This window comes from Strongylocentrotus purpuratus, unplaced genomic scaffold (assembly GCF_000002235.5).
Source record: "Strongylocentrotus purpuratus isolate Spur 01 unplaced genomic scaffold, Spur_5.0 spur5_scaffold_17, whole genome shotgun sequence".
Lineage (NCBI taxonomy): Eukaryota > Metazoa > Echinodermata > Echinoidea > Camarodonta > Strongylocentrotidae > Strongylocentrotus > Strongylocentrotus purpuratus.
The window spans coordinates 8,869,254-8,896,394 of record NW_022145602.1 but is presented as its reverse complement, the minus strand read 5'-3'; the positions used below and the strand labels follow the sequence as shown (position 1 = coordinate 8,896,394).

The window sequence follows — 27,141 nt, the reverse complement described above, 5'->3', positions numbered from 1 at the left end:
TTAGAAAACGGCAGCTGCTTGGGATAATTTGTTGCCAGTTGGGTCTCCAGCTCTTAAAAGTCCTTAGTCTGAGCATGGACCTATTACGGATGGACATTCATCGTTTTCTTAACGAATTCATTGTGATTTTCTCCGTCAATGTCATCTCAATAACATTCCGTACATGTTTCGTCACTTTGATCTCATGATGGTCACCGCCAAAAAGCCGGGACAGAATCAAGATATAATTTTACACATGTTAATCTACATGCGCAGAAGATAAAAACTCGCCTAAAATCATGGAAAATCGATGTGCAGTTCTGACATATAATCGGAAATTGTTGTTCCGTGTACTGTACATGTATTTTATTTTGAAAAACATGTTGATATTACCAGATAGAGGTTATTTTTGGATTTTGGGGTTGTGATTTAAAATCCCGTATCCCCCTATTTCCTCATAATGTTCCAGAGTTACAAAGCACAGGGCTCATAAAGATCATGGCCTTCTAACTGTTTTATAAGGTCATGGGTGTGTGCGAAAGTGTGCGAATCAGTAATAATACATTTCATATCACCAAAATCGTCTGCTTTTCAACTTTGCTGCTCCCCATTGGGGATGCTTTCATTTAAGACACACTCTTACAGAGCACACCATCCAAACAAAACCCAAGAGAGGGAAACTGCTCCGTTGTCAATGACCGAAAATGCTTACGCAGTCGTTATTGTCAAAACAGATGAATGTTCTCATTCAGATGCACATTATCAGAAGGCGGCGACTATCAATTTATTGAGACGACATTGACGGAGACAATCACAATGAATTCGTTAAGAAAACGATGATTGTCCATCCGTAATAGGTCCATGATGCGACAAATAATCATTGTGATTCAAATTGATGCAAAGATTTTGTTTGAATAAGCAATGCTTTTACCAGAATCTTCTTTTTAAAAACGACTTTTACAAATCTCAGCCATGCTATTCTGCCACTGTGCTGTAAGATCACTTTCAGATTAGGAGAAGTATATTCTTTAATGAGTAGTTTAAATTGAATGGAACGTCTCAACTCAGTAAGCATGGCTGAGATTTGTAAAATTTGTTTTTACAAAGAGGATTCTGGATTCAAACAGATATTTGCACAATTTAAATCACAATCATTATTCGTCGCTTAATCCGTTTTTGTGACCTTGTTTTCTTTCTCGTTCGCAAGGGGAGAAGAAACTAATGTCACGTTAAAGACATCATAAAGATCAGTGTTTTATGCGCATCTAAAAAGGGCATCTACACAGGCCCCGCGGAACGTTTATCAAAGTGTGGGGCTAAAGTATTTACGATCATAGAGGGTAGCAAGGGGTTCAGAGGGCTGAGACCCGGAAGCTCAGGGGTTTTAGGCATGTAATTACGGTCAGAGAAGCACAAATATTTTGTCACTGGCAGGCCACAATATTTTGTTGAATGACGTAAATCATTGTCTGTAGCAATATTTAATTAAAATGAGACACTTGCTAAAGACTAACCAATTTAATGTTGACCATTTATTTCCATAAGTACATTTTATAGGTGAAACTAAAAATAATACAAGCGAGTACCGTATCGTCTGTCCTATAATTATTTCGTCTGTCATCCCTCTTGACTCCCAATACACACAAATAACACAATAATACACTTCAATTATTGTGGAATAGCCTGACAACGACTACTGAGAGCCGGCCGTTTATTCAGTATGAATGTTTAACAAACATTTCTTCTCGTTTAATTCCTTCACTGGAAACCGGACCTATCATGGTCCAGGATAAAAAAACCAGAGATAAAACTCAACGAGCATAAAAACTCTGGAAAACCTTATTCAAACACAGTCATGTAACACTACATGACACAACGCACTTTTAATGTAAATAAAAGTTTTCTCGTTTAAAGCTCAAGCTAGAATGATCCAATTACACACTAATTTATGCCACGCCCTGGTCTCCGTGGCAGAATTAGCTCGCACACCTGTACGAGCTGCCTTTGCAAATTACATTCCATCGGGCCACAGCCCCGGACCCAACATAAGTATGCATTCATTAAAGATACAAACAACATTTGTCTGCTATACAATCGTACCGCAGACAAATAATAATCTCTTCCTCTCACATAATTATGGCAGATTTGTTTTGTAGAGCAATATAAACATGTATAAGCAAGTGTCGCTGAAAGTTGCGTTATTGCGTCCTGGGGTGGGTTCCTAGAAACCGTCATCAGTCTAACTTCTTGACTATCCCATTGAAACGTGTGTTATAGAATTAACACGGGTTTCAATGGGATAGTCAAGAAGTTAGACTTATGACGGTTTCTAGGAACCTACCCCTGGACTCACCAAAGAAAAAGAATTATGATGATCATTAGAAATTATAATCAAGGTCTTACCTGTTAAATCAAAGATGTTAGATCAACTGAGAATGCGCCTTTATCGATAACAAATGTTCCGGAAAGTCTTCTGAAGGCAGCTTGCAGACACGATTGCTGGTGGATGTTCAGAATGAATGCCTTCAATAGGTAGTTGGCTGGGAGGCTGCGGGAGGTCATGGGTGAATACTCTGGCGTATTTAAAGCGGATTAAGGGGCAGTTTACCCCCTGTCAAATAAATAAAAACTGAAATAGATAAATGAAATAATAAATAAATAAATAAAAATGAAACGATAAATAACGTAACAATAAATAACAAATTAATAAATAAATGAGAGATTTATACTTGTTAATAAAGGTATGTTCGTGGTTTGTGTTCAATTATCTTACGACAGTTGCGATGACGATTAGGAACTTGAACACAATGATGACACTGATCATGATTGATAACGGTAAGTGTATTGATAACGACTATATGGTGATGATGATGATGATACATAATTAAGAAAATCATTATACCAAGTTTAATACTCTGTAATTAGTTTTACCATGATTGACGGTGCTGTTTTAGAGATATATCGACGTCGGAACAACATTTTGACGCTCTGTCGATGCAACATTAACGTGATGGCAGTTATACAGATACTGTTCCAAGTTTCAAGGTTCAAGGTTCAAGGTTCATTTTATTTCTTTCTTTCACAACATTTTTACATATAATAGTAGAACAAAAAAACAGCATAAGAAAAAACAATTTAAGTACAATTTTAAGTCGATATATAATCCAAATGAAAGAAAGTGGAGACCTTAGAAAAGCTGGGCTTGTAAGAGCAAGGTCCCCATATAAAATAATCCATCAATGTTTCACTTTTAAAAAATGTTTCAAAGTTATCAAAACTACACATGATTAAATATGGGGGGAATATTTACAAAAGGGATAGCTTGACATTTGTAAAGGAGAGGATGAAAATATATACAAAGGAATCGAGAGGGAAAAAGCAAACTGGAACGAGAAAAACAACAAAACAGAGAAAAACAGAGAAAGAAGAAAGTTATATGTATATAGGGGAAAATGGTATTTGGTGTAAAAAAAAAGAAAAATAGAAGAGAGGAGGGGGGGGGGGGGGGTGGGGGAGGAGAGAGAGAATGTGAAATGCTGACATTTATATTGAATAATCAAACATAACAAAAACAAAAAGATAATGCACGTTATCAATAACAATTGACAAATTATTACCTAATATCATTTCTGGTGATATAATTTTACGTTAATTGTCGACATAGTTACTCAATAAATGTAATTTCAATTTGCGTTTAAAAACAAAGACACTGACAGATCTAGTTACATTGATAGGAAGTGAGTTCCAAAATTTGGGACCAGTACAAGCCAGCGTCTTCAGAGCAAAAGCAGTTCTTACACGTGGAATATGAAGTGCAGTTGCCTGCCTTGTATTATAGCTATGAATTTGATTGTTCTTTCGAAATATTTGTACTAACGCATTTGGGAGAGTACCATTTTCAAAACCATACATAATTGCGCCTAACTGTATAAAGTAAATGTCTTCAACCTTCAAAAGCTTATTACTGTAGAACAAAACATTAGTATGAGCACGATAGCTCGCATTAAAAACAACTCTAACCACCCTCTTTTGGGCAACACATATCTTATCTAATTGTGTTTTCAATGACTTCCCCCATGCCAGCACTCCATAATTGAGATAAGGCAAAATTAAAGTAGAATACAAAATAAGCAAAATTTCTTGTGGGACAAAAGAACTTAATTTATAAATTACACCAGTATTTCTAGACACGACTTTACAAATATTAGTACAATGAGATGCCCAAGACAGCTTCTCATCAATATGTAGCCCAAGAAACTTGGTGGAAGTTACTCTCACAACGTTAACATCATCAACAAATACATTTCCAGGTACATCCTTTAGGGAGTTACTAAAAAACATATAGTTTGTCTTTTGAAGATTCAAGGACAACTTATTTGCATGAATCCACAAAATAACTTTCTTTAATTCAATATTAACTGTATCTAATAAAACTTCAGAGTTTTTATGAGAAAAAAATACACTTGAATCATCTGCAAAAAATATGAAAGATAGTACATCAGATGAAAGATAAAAATCATTAATATATAATATGAATAGAAGGGGGCCAAGAAGGGACCCCTGAGGGACAACTTGATTGACCTTACCGTTTTGGAGGTATGAACCTAACGTCGCAACAACGTTTTTGACGCTCTGATGACGCAACGCTGTGTGAGGTAATTCATATTCGTAGAGCTAAGGAAGACTATTGAGCACTTAAGTGTACCAAGTTCCAACTTGATTACGATGATTGACCGTGCCGTTTTGGGGGTATTGGACTTAACGTCGGAACAAGGTTTTGACGCTCTCTTGACGCAACGTTGCGTGAGGTAATTCCTATCGTAGAGGTGCCTTTTTTGTTACTTTCCAGGAATTTGCCCATGTATAAGGACAGTATCATGTGCAAAGGAGAGACGTATATCTCTTTTCAGTGAAAAGTTAAAGCAATCCAAAGTTATTGATTTGATTTTCACAAAAACGACATTTTTGCCCACCTGTGTATTACTGCATCCATGTACGTGTATCAGTGTATTGAGGACATGTTTGGTGTGTTTACATCGAGCTTTAAAGATAACTTTAAGTAAAACCTGTAATCACCATGGATTTGGTCCCAAAAAATCGATAATTAAAGTACCTTCAAGTTAATATCAATTTCATTGAGTTATTTAGTACTTGTGTGAAATACAAATGATGCTGAATGCAATTGATAAGTACTTCTTCTGTAATCGGTGATGTTTCATTGTCAGTCCCCCCCCCCCCTCCACCTCAGACTTCCGGCAAAGAATTTCCCCCTGCGCCCTATCCGAAGACAACAATTTCTTGTTGCCTGCTGCCTGGAGTTCACTGGAGCGAAGACAGATAACAATGCATCGCTAGAATCCCCCCAAACTCCCCCCCCGGCCCCTCCCTTGGAAAAATCCTGCGTACGCCCCTGGTTGTACGGATCCGTTAGAAAGCAAAATAAGCCCCAATAAGTAATTCATTTATAAAAAATATATGTGCTCTGCCAGTCTGCCTCTTGACCCCTGACCCCATCCAGAAGGGCTAGCGTTTACGTGCGATTGCAATGTGCTTCGCGCACTCGTTGCCTTCGACCACATCTCCCCCTTAAACAAGATCAGGGAACCGCCGCTGAGAAATGTATAGTTTTACCCTATTCCTCTTAATGAAAAATTATTGTTGTTCCAAACTTTAAAGTTCAAAGCTCATAATCTGGTACTGTGCGACAAGTCGTATGACTTTGGGCAGTGGCGTAGACAGGTTCGTACACCTGGGGGGGATGACTCAGGAGCGGATCTAGCTTTTTGCTAAGGGGGGTTGACCAATAATAACGATGCGGAGCATCGTCCACGAGCCGCGAAGCGGCGAGCCGATTTTTTGGGGGGTGTTCATTTGAACCCCGTAAGTGATGTTTTCCTGGCATCTATTAACACAATGGAGACCATAAAAAGCAGTGCATGATAACGTCTTTTTAAATCAAGTAACAGTTAAATACACAGTTATATCCAGAGTTATCATGTGTTTGGTTAAGTTACCAGATGAGTTGAATATCTTCTCACAATATTTGCACTTGCAAGGGTTTCTCTCCATGCAGCGTGCGTTCTTTTTTTTTTTTTTCTTTTTTTTTTTCTTCTTTCCCCCCCCCTTTTTTTTTGTTTGTTTTTTGGGCCGCCCAAGGGGGGGGGGGTTAAACCCCCTAACCCCCCCCCCCCCCCCGTAGATCCGCGCCTGTTTTATCTTGTGGTTATCTTGTGGTTTCCAAACCACAAGATAACCACAAAATACTTGTAAGATTTTCTTTTTTTACCGTCTGAATTGGCTTTCACCGTGTGAATGTGGCTAATAACAATAAACACAATTACAATAATGATGAGGATTATTATTATCATCATCATAATTATTATTATTATTAATATTATAATTGTTATCATTATTATTATTACTATTATTATCATCATTATGACTTATTAAGTAAGCAAATATCATTCCCCAAAACCTGGGGGGGATGATTGTACATGCCATCCTCCCCACCTTGTGAGGTGGGGGGGATGCATCCCCCTCATCCCCCCCCCCCCCCCCCCCCCCCGTTGTCTACGCCCCTGACTTTGGGCACTTCATCCAAATAACAAACCACGATAGATGCATTTTTGTTGTTGAACGTTTGAAGAAAATTCCATCAAATTCCAGGAAATTAGGTTTTTTTTTTTATTTTTAGGAAACTCTATTAAACGAGTGAAAGTACTGACGGCTCTTGTAACAGTTCTCTTTGGATAAGATATGGACCTAAACCATGCCTCAATTATACAAGTGTCATTATTGTTAAATTTAGGAGTAGTTTGTCTGAAACAAAATTGAGCAATGTTTGAGTTGTGCCCGGCTTTCCAACAATCATATTATACGATCGAACATAAGAATTTTCAGGCGAATGGCATCCTATGTTTCGGACCCTACATCTTTCATAGAAATCATATCTGGACCGTTAAAGAAAAAGTTTGAGAACCCCTGTTATATAGTATCACTATAACATTTTTGATAGGGGCTGATGCGAACATAGTTTGATGACAAGATAATGGCATTATCTCTTTTCTTTTCTCTCTCATCTCTCTATGTCTGTCTGTCTGCCCCTCTGTCTCTCTCTCTCTCTCTCTCTCTCTCTCTCTCTCTCTCTCTCTCTCTCTCTCTCTCAATGTGATGTGATGTGAAGTTGAAACACAAATCAAAGTTCACCGTGAAATACATTACTTCGTACAATGACATCGCCAAAACACCACTAGAGGGAGACAAACACAACACACCAAAATGACACATCGAGCAAGTCAGGTAGTGTTTTCTAAATCTTTCATTTTCATCTTTTATTAATAAAACTATGTATAATACGCGGGTTATATACATAATCAACATTTCACAAATATATATGATCATATGAATGTTTCCATTAGTTTCTCTCTACCAACAATCACCTATGTGACAGTACCCCTGATATTGATTTGTATACATAATTTTATTCATTTGGTTAATTTCCATAATGTAAAATTACGTGAGAAGTAAGTCTATGCACTACTTCCATTCAAATACAAGTTGTACACAAATGTCTATGATCAATAATGCATACCAGATATCATCAGTACGATGAAGTTTTCTGAAAATATAGGAATGTCAAAAAGATGAGGAAAAGGCTTGATAATGCTGGATTTCTACACAGAAAAGGAGCAGACAGCAGGGAGGTGTTTCACAAAATTCTAAGTCAAACTTAACTCTTAGTTGGACTTAAAAATTATGGAGAGCCATTTGTAGCCTAAAGATAACATATATTGAAAAGCGAAAAACTTGTATTTTAGACTTTTAAAAATAAGTTCCACATCAAGAACATGAAATCTCCTCGATAACAACAAATATGAAAGATTTGAATCACCATGTTATGCCTTTTCAAATAACTTTGACAAATATTTTTATAGATGCTAATGGCTTTCCATAATTGTTAAGTCCAACTTCGAGATCAGTTCAACTTAGGATCTTTGTGAAACACCCCCCAGTTCTAGATTACTACCTCTATTCTGAAAATAACAACATTTCAACAATTTTGCAAATTGTTGGGGTTCTGGATGCATGATGTCTTGCCACTCCCTTTCACCTGGGCCCCATTTCCCCAAACATGTCGTCAGTGACAAATGACAGTTTTTGTTAAAAGCTACTGAAATCCTTGCTTCTGATTGGTTATCAGCAGATTTGTCACTGGTTCTTGTCATTTGTTAATGAAGAAAGGCTTTGTGAAACGGGTCCCTGAAGTGCGGTAATAATTTTAGCAAATAAGTGTGTACATGCAGCTAGAATTTACAGAACAAACATCGGAAAAACAACCCATGGGATTCTGTAGGTTAATGATTAAAGGGTATGATGGAAATAAAAGAATAAGCTTAAATTCTGCCCACACTGAGAACCCAAGTCGGATTTGGGTTTCAAACACACCCTATTTTATACTATGCATACTGATGCAGAGCTGCCAACCTTTGGAAGTACCGACAAATTAGTACTCAGCACCTCCAAAATTAGTATTTTACCATCAAAATTAGTATTTTACCATCAAAATTAGTATTTTACCATCAAAATTAGTATTTTACCATCAAAATTCGTATTTTACCATCAAAATTCGTACTTTACCATCAAAATTAGTATTTTACCATCAAAATTAGTATTTTACCATCAAAATTCGTATTTTTCAACCGGCCTTCCTTTCACCTATTAAAAACCTATTGATGTCGTAACGCAGCGCAAATGCATACTGAAAGACCATCTTTTTGCTGCAATTAGTTTTTTAAAACATATTCAATTGTACATGTTCATCTATATACCTTGTTTTAACTGCAAACTCAGTTCTTTTTAGTTCCAGCTCTTGCTTCAGCCACAAAATCACCTTGAAGATTCACACAAGTGACTATAAGCCACTCCATATAAAATGATGCACTGAATTCACAATATGGCTCTCGTAAAAATCTGCAATATTGTAGTACAGCAGAGATGCCAACCTCTTGACACAAAAAGACAGACTGAGTATCCTAAAAAAAAAAAATCAGATTTTTTGTTGTTGAAAAATTGTATGTTAAGAGGTGATATCGTATTCCACTCTTATTATCGTACTAAATACGATTAAATCGTACTGGTTGGCACCTCTGCTGATGTGTCTAATGTTGTACTCACCAGTTGCCAATATTTATAGACCAGTTAACGGTTAGCACATGTCCCAAATGACCCCAAATATCCACAGATCTTCAAAACATGAAGTGGTCCCACTTTTTACGATTTGAAATAATCACTCCTACAGCGATGGAGGTGCTACATAAATAGCCTTAGTTTGTTTCCCCTTTTCAACTTTCCGGCAAAAGAATACTTCCACCTGTGTATCTTGGAGTTCACTGCATGTGCATAAATGAATAATGATTACATAAATTTAATGAGCACTTATCCAGTATTTTGTCTCTGGGTATTTCACAATTTGGTCTGCAATGACCTTTATCTGATCATGCTCAGACTGCAAATATGAACTGGCTAATTGCTTTTTCATATGCCGATTTCGTAATGTAACTTAATGTTAATGCATATGTCTTTGTGAAGTGCCTCAATACAAATTATTTCTTTCACCTGTTAAGAAAAAATAACATGTATGTAGACTGCATATATTATGTGTTAGGTAGGCAAAGCCATAATGTTTGTTCCACCTAGCAACAAATACTGTATGTCGTTCGCATCCTAACTATTGAGATTTATTTATTTGTAACAGGTGAATGGAATAATTTGTATCATGCACTTCACAAAGAAGTATGCATTAAATTTGGTTACATTATTAAAATTGCCAATTGCATCTTCACGAACTATGCGATTTTGCTAAGCTATCAAATCCCAAAGCTACAGACTTTTGATGCTTCAAACACAGAGAATATTTAGGGTTCCAAATTTGTCACAATTCAGCAATTTTTTCTTCTTCTATCTAGCACACTTACAGAAGGATACATTAAAGAAAGCATTTGTATTATGCAAATTTCATGATTTTTCACTCATGACCTAATCACAATTTGTCCTTTGGCAAGACGTTGTTCTACTTTTGCCACTCTCCACCCAGGTTTAAATGAGTACCAGTAGGAAGGAGTTCCTCGAATGCTGTGAGCACCGCTATCGATAGCCTAGCTAGAGCCATGCTAATAGTGAACTATAAAAATATCAAATTTCATATGACTATCATTATGATATCTAATCCATGATGACTTTAAACTTTGCAGTGAATTGATCAGTAATCATCAAAACTTGTATAAAAATATTTAAAATCATTATTTTTTCACATCAAACCAAACTATGTTTGAGACTCAAATGGCATCAACTCATTCATGTACACTTTAACAGACTGTAAACACCCCTCCGGCTTTGAACAGACACGTTGCATGACTAAAACTAGTTTTGCCTCAAGGAAAATATAACCAATGAACATTCTTTCATATTTACCGGTATGTCAAATAGTCTAAACATACTTTAATATTAAGAAATAAAGGTAAATTAATATGTTTCATAAAGATACTTAATTCTTACAAAGTTAACATATACGGTTATTTAACATTTTACCATGAAAGTTTTATTAGTTTGCTTGACCTGTATTTTAGGCCTATAATAAATACTCAACAATATATACAATACAATCCCCTTTTAAAAACAAATTGTGTCCTCTATAAAAAAGACTACATTGATGTTTTTAATCAATCTTAACATTTATAATATAAAAAAAAAAATAATTCAGTGTAATTTTTTTTCTTCTTTTACATATCCATTCAAATTTAGACTGCCAACTTTGCCCATTTTCCTTTTAGATATTTGCTCAAGAGTACCTCAAAAGGTAGCATGTACTGCAGACCTAAAGCGGATGGGGGGGGGGGGGGTGTCACTTAATGATGTGATTGAGTTCTACAGCCTTAAAGTTTCATCTATAACCATAGCAACAAAAGAAGAATGTGACAATTATCTTCACATTAAAACCCATGATTTGAATCATGATTCCATAAAGACTTCCATAATGAAACTTGCAACATTACTTTATTCATCAATTAAAGTGAAATAAAATGAATTGAAATCTTAATTTGATGAAAAATCAGTTGGTCTGCATTTCCTCAGCATCCTCAAAATTTTGTGTGACAATTTCTAACTCTCTGATTCGAAGTCAAAGCTATCTTATATTTTACAGTCTTTGCCTTTTGGGTGAAATTATTTGACAATCAACATAACTTCAATTTATCCTCTATTTGATTTATTTGAGGATGCTGATTATTAATAAAGACAAAAAAGGAAAAAGTTTAAAAACTAAGAATCTTTGTCTCCCTCTTTTCTGGCACCATAACTATCAAACAGTGAGGGAGACATATTCAATATCAAGAAAATGAAAGAACCTCATAGATAAATGAATATAAATATACACGTATCATGTCTTGTGGGCGGGAAGGAGGGGCTGAAAATGGTAGATTCTTATTTTAATATAAATTTGGTATCACAAACAAAATTGGGAACAACAAGTATATACATATCAAAACGCATTGAACATGGAAAGGATGGGGGGGGGGGTGTTGTTAAAGTGTATGGAATGGATTTTTCATAAATTTATGACAATATAAAATGAACAATATTATATATTATGTTCCAGATACAACCCACTACAAGATTAGAAAGATTAGATTGGAATGAACTAACAAAAATAATTTGGTATCATAAAACTTTCTTCCACAGAACCTGCTAAATCACAATGCTTGTACAATCACAGCGCTGTGGAGGTGTTGTGGTCTAGTGGATAAGTCATCCGACTGTAGATCACAAGGTACGGGGTTCAAATCCCAGCCCGGCCCCAACGTCCTTTGGCAAGATGTTAATCTACATTTGCCACTCTCCACCCAGGTTTTAAATGGGTATCCGGTAGGATGCAACAGTTAATGTAGTTTGCTCAGCATTGTGAGCGTCTGTAAAATGACGCCTGGCTGGAATACTCCCCAGGGAGTGGAGAGTGTGCATACATTGTGTGCAGGCAAGCCTGACTCCAATGACCAGGGTAATAACATAATCTGTAAAGAGCTTAGAGACATCGTCGATGTATTAAGCACCAAATAAAAGTGAAATATTATTATGTTATGACTTGAAGTTTCTTTCATCTTAAACATTATATCACTTTGGGAGCATTGCATTACTCTTGATCTACCAATTAATCCGTAGAATACCAAATTCTCAGATTCACATAGGCTTAACACATAGACTACCTGGATCCAGTAGGCAACGGTTCATTCAAAACAAGTGCAAATAGACTATGATACAAAAGAAGAAAAGAAAATCATAAAAAGAATAAAAAATATATCACATCAGCTAGCAGTAGTCTATTGCAGCATATTTCAAACTAAAATAAGTTTATCACAACACAAAAAAAAATCAGTAATACATGTATGTGAGAGATTGAGTAACAATGGTAGAAAGATTGAGATGAATAGGTTTGGACCTTCTCCAAAAAATAGAGCTGTATCTATTACAAAAGTGACCCTTTGCATAATATATGTATTTAATGTTCAGCTGTTTTTTCTTCTTTAGTCAACAGTTTTGTTGTCGTCGTTATCACTTTGAATCTTTGATGCAGAGAAGTTGTGGTCTATTGGATAAGTCACCAGACCACAAGGTACAGGGTTCAAATCCCAGCCCGGCACTTTTATCCTTTGGCATGACATTAATCTACATTTGCCACTCTCCACCTAGGTGTTTAATGGGTACCCGGTTGGATGCAAACGCTAATGTAGTTTGGTCAGCATTGCGAGCATCTGTAAAATGATGCCTGGCTGGAATGCTCCCCAAGGATTGGAGAATGTGCATACATTGTGTGCAGGCAAGCCTGAATTGGATGATTGGGGTAATCTGTAAAGCGCCTCAAGACATCGTTGATGTATTGAACACATAATATTATCATTATTATTAAGCAGATGCATCTATATTTCTCTAGTACTCTGAAAGATACATGTGCTGTCATAGTCATCAGTGGTTGTGATATATTATGCATTTCCACTTTAGTTTTGATATCTCTTAACTTTTTAAAGAAAAATTAGTGGGTGGATACAGTGCATCAGGTACAAAATATTGCAATGTCAGGACCTTCGTAAATATTGTGAATTACATGAACATTTTATTTGAGTGTGCAAAAATTTAAATGAGCTGTACGTATAAGCAAGTAAACCTACACCTAAATAAAACATATTAATAGGTAACTTGTACATATGGCACCATCCCTATCGTAGCTACATGTTTGTATTAAATTATTATAACGGTGCAGTCACACTTTCACAAAAGTCTAGTTGTAAGAAATACGTAGACCAATTTTGTGATACATGTACAGGTACAGGAATCAGTTACAAGGTCTATGGAAACGTCTTGGGGTCTACTTAGAAGTACACGTAGACTATGAGGCAGACTGAGATTTCAATTACCTAGTTAAAATTTAACACACACATGTACAGTAGGTTTAAAACCAGAAAGTTTCACGATGTGAAGCTGTCAGGAATCGGAGCTGAAGGCCTTATCCGTGGCATGAAACGTTTGGAATCGCTGACCATGAAAATATATATTTTGTTATCTATGGTCTAGTTGATATGTCACCGGACTGTGTATCACATGGTCCGCGGTTTGAGTCTCACCACGGCGCTAAAGTCCTTTTCTACATCGGATACGAACATTGATGTGGTTGGATTGGCATGTGTGTGCTTGTAAAATGGTGCCTGTCCGGAATACTTCCCAGGGAGCAGACTATGTGCATTATCAAGTGATCGGTGTAGTACTCATTGCAATGTTAAGCACTATACAAATGTAACAATCATTATATAACGGCCCTACGTGGCGCTTACGGCTTGGCTTTATGTGAAAGCATGACTGGAGCACTAACAAGGAATGTTTAGTATTACATTTATCAAAGTAAACAGAATCACGGTATGATTCTACAATAAAATATATAGATCATATAACATTTTTTTGTTTTTTGTATATTCTATGAACTCGAATCTATTCATATACATCATACACACAACAATGGGTGCAATGCTAAGTATATTTTTGCACATGCATGGACTTCACTATCCTCAAGGCATTTTCAGTTTTCTGCTTCTCTGTACCCGGGTGTACATTATGCTCACGTGAGAGGAAGGGATAATGATAACAAGGGATTTTATTCTGCACTATCTTGCTATGCAAAGGTGGCTGCTGCTGAGGTATTGTTATATTCCTAGGCATTTCACTGGTTATTGCCTCCCTTAATACAGGAGTTCAAGTACCGGTAGCCTGTAGAAAAATGCATCGAGTGTCAGAAGTAATAAAGGTCCTCTCGTGAATTATGACATCATCATCATCAAAGATATTATGTTATGTAGTGTAGAAGTCAATGTACACGTAGTAACGGGTAGATCAAAGTACATCAATGTTAATATCTTGTGGAATTCATGTAATCCACTCCTATGCATGTATATGTACCATCACAAAGCCTTGGCATTTAATTGATGTCGCCTCTCCATACCCATGAGCATACGCATTGAGACGAACACTAAAAGATGATGTGCTTCTATGCGATTCTGAAGATGCAATTAATTCCCCTGATAAGAGAGTACTACCTGTATGACATTTTAACTGTCCAATCTCTTATGCTCGCTATATAACTAGAATCACGAATTTCCATCTGATAGTCGGCTGGAGGTCTATCATCGATGGGATACGCATTACAACTGTTGAAAGAACCAACTCCTCGTCGAAAACCTCTCTGTAGCGATAAGATTCTGAAGATAAGAATAGTTCCCCTGATAAGAGAATGCTAACTGTATGATATTTTAACTGTCCTATCTCTCATGGTTCCAATACAACTACAATCGCGAATTTCCTCATCGATGAAATACGCATTACAACTGTTGAAAGAACCGACTCCACGTCGAACAGCCCCCTCGGTGGCGCAATCATCAATTAACGCCTTTCAGCACGTGCCATTTTGCGATATTAGTCCGCGGCTTGCTCATCATCTCGTTCCAATGGCTCATTTCGGCCGGCGACGTTCGCGCCCCAAGGAGGATCCCACCGATCATATCGTTCTTTGAGAGCCGGTCCTTGTCGAGGACCGAGACGACGAAGGTCGTGTCGCGTATCCTGTCGAGCGGGATGTTGAAGACGAAGGACTCGTTATAAACGGGGTTAAGCGTGTGGTACTTGATGACGGTTTTCTTCTTCTCGACGCGTTTGTCCTTGTGCATGTGCCAGATTTTCACGTAAGGATCTGAAAGAAGGACACGAGGAGGGAAATAGGCAAGATAAAGATTAAATTTAAACTCTTGTAATACCATCTGATTGACAGAAAAATACCCAAGGCTTTATTTTCTTTCAGAGAAAAAATGTGCGAATGATCATAGCGTCCCATATAAGGGGGGTGTTTCACAAGGACTAAGATCGACTTTAAGTTGGACTCAACTATAGCAGGCTCTTCATGCCACTGTTTGCTCTCACCATTTACTGGCATTGGTCTCTCAAAGGGCGTACAAATCATGGTCACAAATCTAGAGAATTTACATTTGTTGATTGTTCATTGTTGAACGAATAAGTATTATCTAAAGATCATAATTGAGAGACCAATGGTGAGAGCAGCCAGTGGCTTGAATGGCCTGCCATAGTTAAGTCCAACTTATAGATGATCTTAGTCTTTGTGAAATACTCTCCAGGTCTACTACTGGAATATCATCATCGCAGGCATCGTCATGTGATGGCCACACCCAAGATGGACTTCACCTTCGATGCCACTCCCTTTCCAAACATGATCTTAATGACATTTCTATCTTTAGATCAAGAATATTTGAATACAACAACATACATGCCAACATTTGAAAATCAGAAATCTGTACAAATTATGCTATTTTCAAAAAAAAGAGGAACAATCCTAACTCTCCTATTCAATACTACAGACAAATTTGTACAGGAAGAGGAACACCTGCATTAAAATGATAATTATCTTCTCCCAAAAAGAGGAATGTTCCTCTTTAATCTGAACAGTTGGCATGTATGCAACAAATATGAACATTGTCCCAAGAAACATAACTTCAACAAAAAGGGGGGGGGGGGGGAGAGGCCATTGTCGCTGAAAGGAATTCAAATGAACGGTGTTCGTGTCAGTTGTAATTATGAATATTTCACATCATGAAAGTTTCATGTGAATGTTATGGTTTTTCAGTATTGCATCATGAGTGAACCTTGAATGATGCGATCACCAAAATCAAAAGCCTATCAGGGGTAATAATTGAGCGCCTTGAGCACATTGCATGGTGGATAGGTGTGCTAGTATGACAATATCCATTATCATTAGTGTTTTGTTTTCAACTTTGAGCCCAGTTCGACAGCTTACCTGATTTTCCGGTGATATCTTTGGCTGCAAGGTTTTGACACTTGAGGACTGTTATAGTTATCCTTCCTGCCGTAGGTGCATAGCAGAGAGATATTAGTAAACTTCCTAGTTTACCCTGAAAGAGAGAAAAAAGATAATTTAAATTCATCCGCCTTTCTTCATCAAATTTGCAACACTTGAGAACTGTTATAGTTAGTTTGTTATCCTTCCTGCCTTGGGTGCACATCAGAGAGATACAAGTCTGGTACTCTATTGCAAAGTGATGCCAGTATACTACCTAATTTAACCTGCAAAAAATAAATGTAAAGAAAAGGAGAATAACAATCTAGATAAAAGAGTGATATTTGTATACTACCAAGCTTACTCTGCAAAAACAAATATAAATGAGAACATAATTTAAACTTCAAAGGGGGTGTAGCCTGGCAAAAATACTGGTATACGCCTTCTACGACTTCTTTTGGACAACTGCACATAAACGAAAGGACTTGATTAACGGTCAGCACGCGCTAGCCTTCGCGAAACAGACCGAAGTTCTCCTCATGCTTTGGTTTTGCGTATGTTGCAAATACATGAATACTGCGGTTTGCGTCGTCCGTAGTCGTATTATACCCGATTGGCTCCTGAGTCAGGCCACGGGAAAGACACTTATTCTCGTCCTGCTACACCCCCTATTTCTTGTACTCTACAAAGTTTACATTAAAACAAGATAATTTCCCCCACTGCCAACCACACAGACACCAGGCTTAAAGGTAAAGACCAGTTATGGTCATGAAATTGCATTGTGAAAGAAACGTTGTGGAATCGATTAGAAAAGGTTGATCATCTAGCATCTAGCATCTGCAAGGTTCTGGAATCATCAAAATGATAAGAAATTTGGCCCATTCTTCGTAAAGTTACAAGCACTATACACAGAAAGATGTATATGGGACTACCCTATATCTCTCACAGACCATGAGAGAAACAAATTTACCAAATATATGAATTAGTAGGCGGTTTCCCGGCAAATTTTTTATCATCATGTATTAGTCAAAACATATTCTTTCACATGATTGGTAATGAGAGCTTCCATTTCATTTTTTTGAAATTGGGGCGTTTCCAATACTGGTCTTTACCTTTAAGCCCTATTTTCTTTCCTTGGCAAAGTAAGTTCAACCCCTAAAAAATTAGATTACTAATGACTTACTGATGATTTTTTACTCGGCGTAAGTGACCTCCAGTATAACTTCTCGTGGGTCAGGTCGATCTCGGCTAGTGGCAAGTTGATCTCTCCAATCGGGTCGTTTCTACTGAAGCGATCGTAGTCTAGCACCTGCAGATGTAGGACACGCTCTTGTATTTTGCTGTATGGATAACCTGTTAAAGGATAAAACAATAAAAAAAAATTTGGTGGTGTTATTTCATGGAAAGATGCGTTAAAGAAAGAAAGCAGTAAGGTTAGTCTTAAAGCCTGTCTGTACTAGTTTGGCCAGGGGATTAGACCTCCCAGAGTCCCTGCAAGGTCACTGACAGGTGGTTATCTCATCAAGAAAAAGGGGATCATGGGGGACCAACAGGCACCGATTAGGCATTGTTTACTATATAGAGGGCACAAGAAGCTATAAGTAGTGCAGTGAGGCTTTAAATGAGGAGGGTGCTCAAAGAAGAAGTGGAGGAAGGGAGTGTCATCATAACACAACAGTCAGTGACCCCTCGCAAGAGCTGAATTTAATGCTGACTTTAATAAATGATGATGATGATGATTACAAAAATGTAGACACGTCATGGTCGAGTGCATTATTTGCAGTAGCGAGTACTGGGTTAAAAAAAACTAAGAAGGGCATTGACTCACATACAATACCAAAGAGGCAATGCGGAAAAGTATCTGGTAATGACCAATTTTGATTAAACGCGCTTTATAAAAAAAAATAGAGGAACAGACGCACATTAGAGTTTAATTTGCTTATCGGCTTTGCATAAGTTTTGAGTGAGGCGTGATGGATCAGTGGTCAAGCAGTGGTCTCGTAACCAAGAGGTCCCGGATTCAAACCAATTTGATGTGCTAGTGCCCTTTGGTGAGGCATTAATCCTCATTACCAGGTCCCTCAGAGAGAAGTTAAAGCCATTGGTCCCCTGGTTGCTTACTTACTTCAAAGCATACACAGGCCTTCTTAGCAGTCAGGTAAAACATACCAACCAACCAAATGAAAGACAGAATTTATGTTTTCTTTGGGGGAGATTTAGGCAGAAAAAAGACAAAGAAAGAGCTAAGAATGATAGGAAAATGAAGAAGAGGGTGGAGGGAGGAGAGATAAGGGATGATCAGGAGAGAGCGAGAGAGAGTGAGAGAGAGAAGAGAGAGAGAGAAAGAGAAAGAGAAAGAGAAAGAGAAAGAGAAAGAGAAAGAGAAAGAGAAAGAGAAAGAGAAAGAAATATATTATTGGAACTACCTAACTACATTTTAAATGAGTTAAACTTCAAGGTTCACTAAAGCTAGGACAAGCAAAAGGTGTATTAATTGCTATTTCGAAAAGTCTATTCCCAAAACAACAAAAAATAATGTATGAAAATAATTAAGCAAATTATGGTGTACAATAAAACACGAACTGCACCTTGCATTCACGCCGATGCATAGAAAGCAGCCATGCATGACTGTTCACAAATGAGATTGATTCTTCTAAAAAACAGAAAGAACCTTTCCATCACCATATCTGTCAAATAGCTAGGTCATTACGGCAGTAATAAGCTTCCGTTCCAAAACAACACGTAAACAGGTACTACATACCGTCACGGTCTAGATGAGCGGGTAAGTGTGAAGTTTTAAAGGGAAAATACTGATTAATGGATGTGTTTTGATGGATGTTGTTCGCATCTATCAAGAATGCCTTGTATTTTTAAGTTCAGAACATGAAGGTCATTAAGTCTGTGTACGTGTACATATAAAGGGGCGTTAGCACCCTTCAGACACTGGTAATACAATATACAAAGCCTTTTAAAGCCGTTGCTCATTTGAAGGTAATGCCAGAAAAAATAGCAATGTCATTCATATTTGAAACGTTCATTTTTCTCTACTTGTCTATCCCTTTGTTTTCATATTCGGTTACTGTCCCCCCCCCCCTCCCCCTCCTCCCCCCCCCCCCTCTCCCCATTCCTTCCTACTCCTTCACTTTTTTTGCTTGTCTTTCTTCTCATTTTTTCCTCTTCTGCCCCATTCCATCTTGCTTACTTTCTTCCTTCACTTATCTATCATCTATCCTTCCTTTCCCTTCTTGCTTTCCATTTTTCTTGTAGCCATGTTTCTTCCAATCCTCTTCTTTCTCCTTCTGGCTTCATTCTATCTCATTATTATTATCCCTGTCTATCCGTCCTTCTCTATTCTTCTCTCAATCTCTCATCTTACTTTTCTTTTCTTTATTTCATTTATCCATTTCTTCACCTCCATCATTTCTTCTGGTCACTTCTTGTCATTATATTGTCATTATATTCTCCTTCTTTCTCTTCTCTTTCCTTCTTTTATTCCAGCTATGTCCAACCCTCTCCCTCTCCTTCACTTCAAATGTTTCCTTTCTCTTATCATTATTATCATCCCTGTCTATCCATCCCCTTGTCTGTTCTTCTCTGTTTCCTTCTTCTCCTTCTTTCCCTTCTCCTACTTTCTATTATTCTTCTTTCTCTATTCCTTATTTCTCTTCTCCTCTCCTCTCCTCTCCTCTCCTCTCCTCTCCTCTCCTCTCCTCTCCTCTCCTCTCCTCTCCTCTCCTCTCCTCTCCTCTCCTCTTCTCTTCTCTTCTCTTCTCTTCTCTTCTCTTCTCTTCTCTTCTCTTCTCTTCTCTTCTCTTCTCTTCTCCTTCCATCCCTCTCCCTCTCCTTCACTTCAATCCATACAGCGAACGAGTGTAGAGCACCTTTAAACTGGAAAGGTGTTCAGAAATATTTGCTTCATCCACTAGAAAGTAATTGCCATCCCCCGGTCCACTGAAGCGTGGCGCGGACTAATTGAAAAATATTCCCCCATTATGATTTATCAATAAAGGACAGAGAGAGAGAGAGAGAGAGAGAGAGATTGTGAATGGGACCCAAGAGAGTGGTAGTCTATGTTTCAGACCTTAATCTGAACCTCTGCAACCTGCGTGCTTTCCATGTACATGCCATCATTACATAATTGATAGTTCAACGATTTAGGTAATGGGAACAAATCAATCTAAAGTTTGATAAAACAACAAGACAACCCAGAAAAGGAAGCACAAAATGTTTCTCAAAACGACAGTATTAGCATTTTTTACTTATGAAATACATTGATTAAAATGCATTTGAAAACGAAGGTGAAATACATTAATTAAATAAATACACTGCAAACATTTTTGTTTTAAAAAACCAAAAGAAAAAGGAGTTTTCTTGTAACATTTTTGTTTTGTTTTACTTAGTTTTCAAATATGTCAATATGAAGTTATGTATGGGTAAACCACTTTTGTTTCATATCTCAGTTATGTACTGTTACGCAGAATCCACATTTATATGTAACTTTCAGTATAGCAATATGAATCCTCAATTTTGATAACCGGAGGAGGATCAATTTTTTTTCATCATGCCAATAATTTTGAGAAAAAAAGAAAAAAAAAGAATCAGTTTGAATTTCATGGACGTACTGGAAGCACTGGTCATTTGAGGCAACTATATACAGTCTTCATTTTACAGATAATAGTGTGTCTGAGGAATGAAGACTAGATATGGAGCTGGCAAACAGCTTGGAAGATCCTTGCACCTTCCAATGGCAGGAGATGGAGAAGTTCCAATCAAACTTGTTAAAATAAGTCAATACTCTCTATTTTTGTCTTTTTCATCAGATTCCCTTTTAAGGAGGAGGGGGGGGGGCAAGAATGAAAGAGGGAGACATTCTAATCATGTAAACTTACGAAAGAATGGTAATTGTTTCATAAATTAGAATGGTAGAAGAGAGAAGACAGGACGGCTAAGTGACTGTGTGTTTCAGATAGCAATGTCAGTGTGACTACAATGGCGAAAGCCTTATATTAAAACTGACCTAATAACAGCCTCAATTTCTAATATTTGATGGACCATTCTTTTGTGATCTGTCAGGAACCTCCAACTGGGGCCTTCAAACAATTCACTTTCAATAAAAGCACTTGAGAGCTAGATTGACATGAAATCACATCCCTCCAGTAAGTTAATACCCCTCTCCCTCTTGGCAGACAATATAAATAGAAAGGGAAAACACTACGAACTAGGCCCTGTTATTTATAAAAAATTGTGGTTGGTTGTTATTTTTGTTAATACCTGACTGCTAAGAAAGCATAGATGCTTGTAAGTAAGCAACCAGACGACAGACGGCTTTAGGTCCTCTCCAAGAGACCCGATAATGAGGATTAATGCCTTACCAAAGGGCACTAGCACATCGACTTGGTTTCGAACCTGGGTCACCGGATTACGAGACCACTGCTCTACCGACTTAGCTATCGCGCCTCCTCAACAACAAGTGTCAATGACAAATTTGGTCTCCCCCAATCTGTTTTCAGTAGTTTATAACAGTCTTTGTGACTTGTAATTGATAACAACTTTTTTTAAACAGGCATGTGGTTTATTTTGACTGTACACAATAAATCTTAAAGCCTATCAGCACTAGTTTGGCCAGGAGGGATTAGACCTCCCTGCATGGTCACTGACAGGTGGTTATCTCATCAAATAAGCTCTCGATTAACATATTAAGAAAAAGGGGATCATGGGGGACCAACGGGTACGGCTTCGGCAATGTTTGCAATATAGAGGGCGCAAGTAGCTACAAGTAGTGCAGTCCCGCTCTATTAAACTTGGTGCCTATTAGAAATGGGTGGTTCCTGTATTACATGTAAGTCTATAGGAATGAGAAGACTCAGTTGTCAACAAGAACAAGGCCTTGGGGAGGCTAATCAGGCCACTGTTTGCTCTCACCATTATGATCTTTACATAATAATTTTTCCTTCAATAATGAATTATCAAAAAAAGTACAATCCGAAGATTTGTGACTATGATTTATACGTCCCTTGAGGGACCAATGTCAGTAAATGGTGAGAGCGAACAGTAGCATGAACGGCCTACCATAGTTAAGTCCAACTTAAAGTCGATCTTAGTCTTTGTGAAACACCACCCTGGTCTAATTCTGATCCAAGCATACAGTCCTGGACTTACCTTCAAAATGGAAAGACTCGTTCCAGATGGGATTCAGGTTTTTCCTCTTCACCTTTGTCTCCATTTTGACTTTTTTATCTGGCAGGAGCATGATTTTGACAAAAGGATCACTTGTTCCGCTAGAATCCATAAAAGATAATCAAAGATATGTAGAATACATTATTTAACACCATATTTCCTCAGGAAAATAGAATAACATCTTTTGAAATGTGGATTAACAGAAGAATGATGAAGATATCCTGGAAACATATGAAAACCAACGAAGATATATTGCACATGGCAGGGGGTAAACAATTGCACTGGTAGGATTAGTTAAGGAGAGAAAAAGTCAAATACTTTGGTCATGTTAAAAGGCACCAAAGCCTCTGGTATGTTGGAGGGAAGTGTGGAAGGAAGCAGACTGAGAGGGAGACCCACAATCAACTGGGAAGAGAATGTCAAGGACTGGAGTGGACTAAAACTGCAAGAATGCACCAGAATGGCAGAAGATAGAGTGAAATGGAGAGATGTTGCAAGCAACCTCCGAACCGGGAGAAGATACTTGGATAGATAGATAGATGCCTCAGCAAAAGTGAATATTTCCAGAAGATATGGGCCTGTCTTCTAAGAGAGTTGTGATTACATACAAACAATTTGCAATTGATTTCTATAGCAACTCTGTACTTTTGATAGGAAATGCAATTTACATCAATTATTTTGTAACCAATCAAAACTCTTTTATAAGATGGGGCCCAGGTGTATCTCCCCTGAATGTTAAAAAGAAAAAATATTCTCTTCAATGATTTGAAATCAAATGCAATAAAAGACGACTAAGTATAAATACAAATTTGCTTGAGGGGAAACAGAGAAATGTTCTTCAAATGTTTGAGGTAAATTAAACCCCAAAATTTAGATATGAAGTTCCCCATAAATCATGTCTTAAATATCCCTTTTTGTTTATTATTAATAAACATAAAGGGATAATTCCATATTTGAAAAATAAAGGTATATTTTTGTATATTGTCATTTTACCATTTACAAGTAATTTAAGATAGTAGTCAGTACTGGCAAGAATCATAATGGTAATATATTACAATGTAAATCTTTTAACAAGATTGGAAAAACTTTCAAGAAATTAGCTACAGTGGAATTGCAATACTAATTCATCCTCGTAATGTTCATACAAGTGAAGAACAAGGCTACTGTAAATTGCTGTAGGTTGATTTTGAGAAAGTGTTTGTGATCGTCTTCTATACACCACCGTGGATCTTCATTTAAATGCAATCTTGACACTGACCTAAAATCTTTGGCAGGTAGATGATTTGCTTTGACTATCCTTAGCACCAGCGTTTGGTCTGGGAAGTCATACATGAGCGAGAACTGGATCTTCCCTAGCTCTTCCCCAAACTGCATCGAGTCATCGTCTAAACCTTGGGCCTGAGAAGTGAAAAGAAATATATCATTCAACTTTACCTGCCATAGCACCACACACACATGCACACACTTTTCCTATATCTTGGCTATTCGACCCAGTTCACAATACACACATGGCACTTTATCTTTCCATAGGTTTTCTATTGGTTACTTACTTCATGTGCAATCTTGTGATTAGGTGAAAATGTTTTATGGCCTGCATGTCAGCCATCTTGGCAGCCATTTTGAAGATGCAGTAAAATATAGCAGTGCAGCTCAAGTCAGCAATCATGTCAGACTAGTTTTGTTCTTGTGTGAGTCTTTAAGTCTTACAATATGAAATTAACCCTCTTATAGTGTCAGTAAGTTCACAGAGACTTATCAAAACAAATAATGAGATATGAAAGAAATATTCTACCAAAAAACATTTCAGACATTCCGAAACATCAAAATAATCAGTATTTAATGATAAAGAATATTGACATTTTTTTTTTCTTCTTTTGGGGGGGAGGGGGGGGGGGTACATTTACTGCATTACTCACAATTCCGATTGCTTCTGCTTGTCCATTGCCGTTCCCCAGTTGGCTCTGTGCCAGTTTGCTTGGATCAGGCTGGATGTGTTCCACGCCTACATTGGGTTTCAGTCTTTCAGACCTGTTAAAACACGAAAGAAAAAGAAAAGGAAAAATAGGATAACCAATGAAAATATCAGACTCATTTTGCAATAAAGAATAGACTATTTTATACAGGAATTATTAAGCTCTATAAAGGAATTACCACGCTTTCAAGGTAAGCTTAGGTGGCAATCCTTCTTCATGATTATTTTATTATAGTTAGTATTACAATGTAGGTATTTTACCTTAATGATGTTTTAATTATATTATTTGTTTATTATCATGATTATGTTATGATTATGTTGTAATTAGTTTTGTAGCTTTGGAAAAAGACCATGAAGAGAAATAAGTATACAAATATACCGGTACACAAATTGTATGGTGTAACTGTATTAGATGCCATTCTGACTAACTTATTCACCCTCTTCCCAATTTCTTGCATTTGTGCCAAATTCATTTGGAACTTGTTTTGTACTGAAAAGACTTTACATGTATTTCCACATCTCCATTGAATAGGGAATGTATTAAACAGAACATGTACAAGCAATAACATGATAGAAAGAAGTGTACACGGATAGATAGATAGATAGATAGAGAGAGAGAGAGAGAGAGAGGGGGGATGTTAGTGTGGTATCGGGTCCTATATAGGGTCATAAAGTTTGGTAAAACTTGTAAAGTTTAACACAATTCAATTTTAATAAATTGATACATTTAATAAATAAATAATGTAGTCTGTGACTCAGGGTAATTTACCCTAGTTCATTTCTATGACAATATAATCCCCCCCCCATATTTTTATCATGATAGCCAGAGGCCGAGACTATCTGTGCAGACCGACGGCTGCCTGCATCTGACCGCCAAAGACAAATCCCTCCTCATTAATTACTCATAATTGTCACTTTACTGGGGACTATTGCTGCTAAAAAGCCCTCTATCATGATGTCAAAACACCATTTGCCTCAGCTGAGCAGGCCAGGGGACTGTCGATGGATGCTTACACAAGGACTTCAAGCCTCTATAGACGGAAAAAAGGGTCAATATTTGATTTGCATTGTGAGCTCAGCCGTATCCATGGCAACCCGGAGTTGATTGGTTCCTACACCAGTAGACTGATCGCTCGATGATAGATGATTTTTATGAGCTTTTAGAGATGTTGTGATAAATTCAACCACTTGAAAATAGAGATGTTATCATCATTAACCCTCCGGGACAAACATTAGATTTAGGTATTATGACACATTTTCCATACATGTATACATACTGAATTCTGAGCTGCATCATGCGTAGTATTAAATGGGTTAAACATAATCTTAATGAAATGAAACACATTACACACATTTTGTTCTCGACTAATGATTACACAGGAGTCTGGGCGGCTCAAACTTCTAAGGAAATATATATTGAATTTAGGCTTTTTATCCAGCATTTATCCATTATTGATGAATCTTCGCTGCTGAGGAGATCTATTCAATCATGGATAATGTTATTATAGCTGATTGCTTTTACACAATTTCACACTTGGCCTTCTTTTAGTTCTTTATGTTGATTTTTCATTTAAAAGGACAGCAACCCAGACAAGGAATTATGCTTTCCTCTCAAATGCTCTAAAAACTTCAAACAAATTAATTGTCAACTTCATCATAAACCAACACGATAAACCAAGAAAAAGACAATTTCGGCAAATCCAAATGATCTTTGTCCACCTTTTTTAACTACATGTACATCTCTCTACCAAATATCATACTTACATGTATGACTTGTAATACATTGTAAGAATTCAATGCTAAAATAGTTTTACATACATATTATATAATAGCATATATTTTTAAACTTCAGGGTCAGCCCTATAATTTAAGGGCCTTTTCCCTTCTTCTTCTTTTTTGCAGCAACCTACACTAGCAAACATTTATCTATTCTGGCATGTATCTTGCCATTTTAAAATTGTTCTTTTGGTTTTTTATACTGCCAGTGGGATAAAATAAATGAATGATTGAATGAAAGTAGAATATTTACAAAGCACTCAACGAACAGCACTGTTGCATGTATTCACTCACGACTACAATAGCTTTGCAACTATAAAGAACCCAACAAGAGAGGGCACTATGTATCAGAAGGGAAATGATCCTCTACCATTATTGGCACTGCTTTACCAAGTCTAAAACAGTATCATGGTATAAATGAAAACCTCAATTTGAAGACAGAACTAATTGAACCATCGCTTTGGGGGAAATTATTACTTCATATGTTAAAAGAAAAGTGCATAAGTATATCATGTATCATAACATATTTTCCCCTCTTTCATGTTACAAATGAATTGTAAAATAATACTTATATTCACCTACAAGTACAATATCTTTACTATTTCACAATTTTTATTGGTGGCAGTCTGAATGTATAATGGGTATCTTGGTAATTGTATCCAAACACCAAAATTGTAATTTTCTGAGAGCCCCTAAAGTATTGAAAACAGAATAAATACCCTTTGAAATTTCAAAGGGAAAAAAAAGATCAACAGAGAAGAAAATGGTCTTCACAGCAGACAGTCCATCTACATGTGCATCATGCAGGTGGTTGGTAATGCAGATTTGACCTTTTAAA

At 37.1% G+C, this 27,141-nt stretch overlaps 2 protein-coding genes across 2 annotated transcripts in view; both read right to left on the bottom strand.

Annotated features, from left to right (window-relative positions):
- The window catches only part of LOC594712 (lengsin), a 6,365-nt gene extending 3,817 nt beyond the window's left edge, over window positions 1-2,548 (bottom strand). The window contains exon 1 of the mRNA XM_794145.4: window positions 2,383-2,548. The gene's annotated coding sequence lies outside the window, so the exon portion shown is untranslated. The remainder of the gene's footprint in view (window positions 1-2,382) is intronic.
- Window positions 2,549-14,152: 11,604 nt separating this feature from the next.
- LOC594711 (synaptotagmin-7) lies at window positions 14,153-24,613 on the bottom strand. Its single transcript, XM_030988636.1, has 6 exons — window positions 24,472-24,613; window positions 23,814-23,953; window positions 22,538-22,656; window positions 17,562-17,731; window positions 16,379-16,493; window positions 14,153-15,262 (listed from the first exon to the last, which is right to left on the bottom strand). The coding sequence occupies exons 2-6, from the start codon at window positions 23,927-23,929 to the stop codon at window positions 14,952-14,954; spliced, it is 831 nt and encodes a 276-aa protein (XP_030844496.1). The 5' UTR covers window positions 23,930-23,953; window positions 24,472-24,613; the 3' UTR covers window positions 14,153-14,951.
- Between the last annotated feature and the right edge of the window lie 2,528 nt (window positions 24,614-27,141).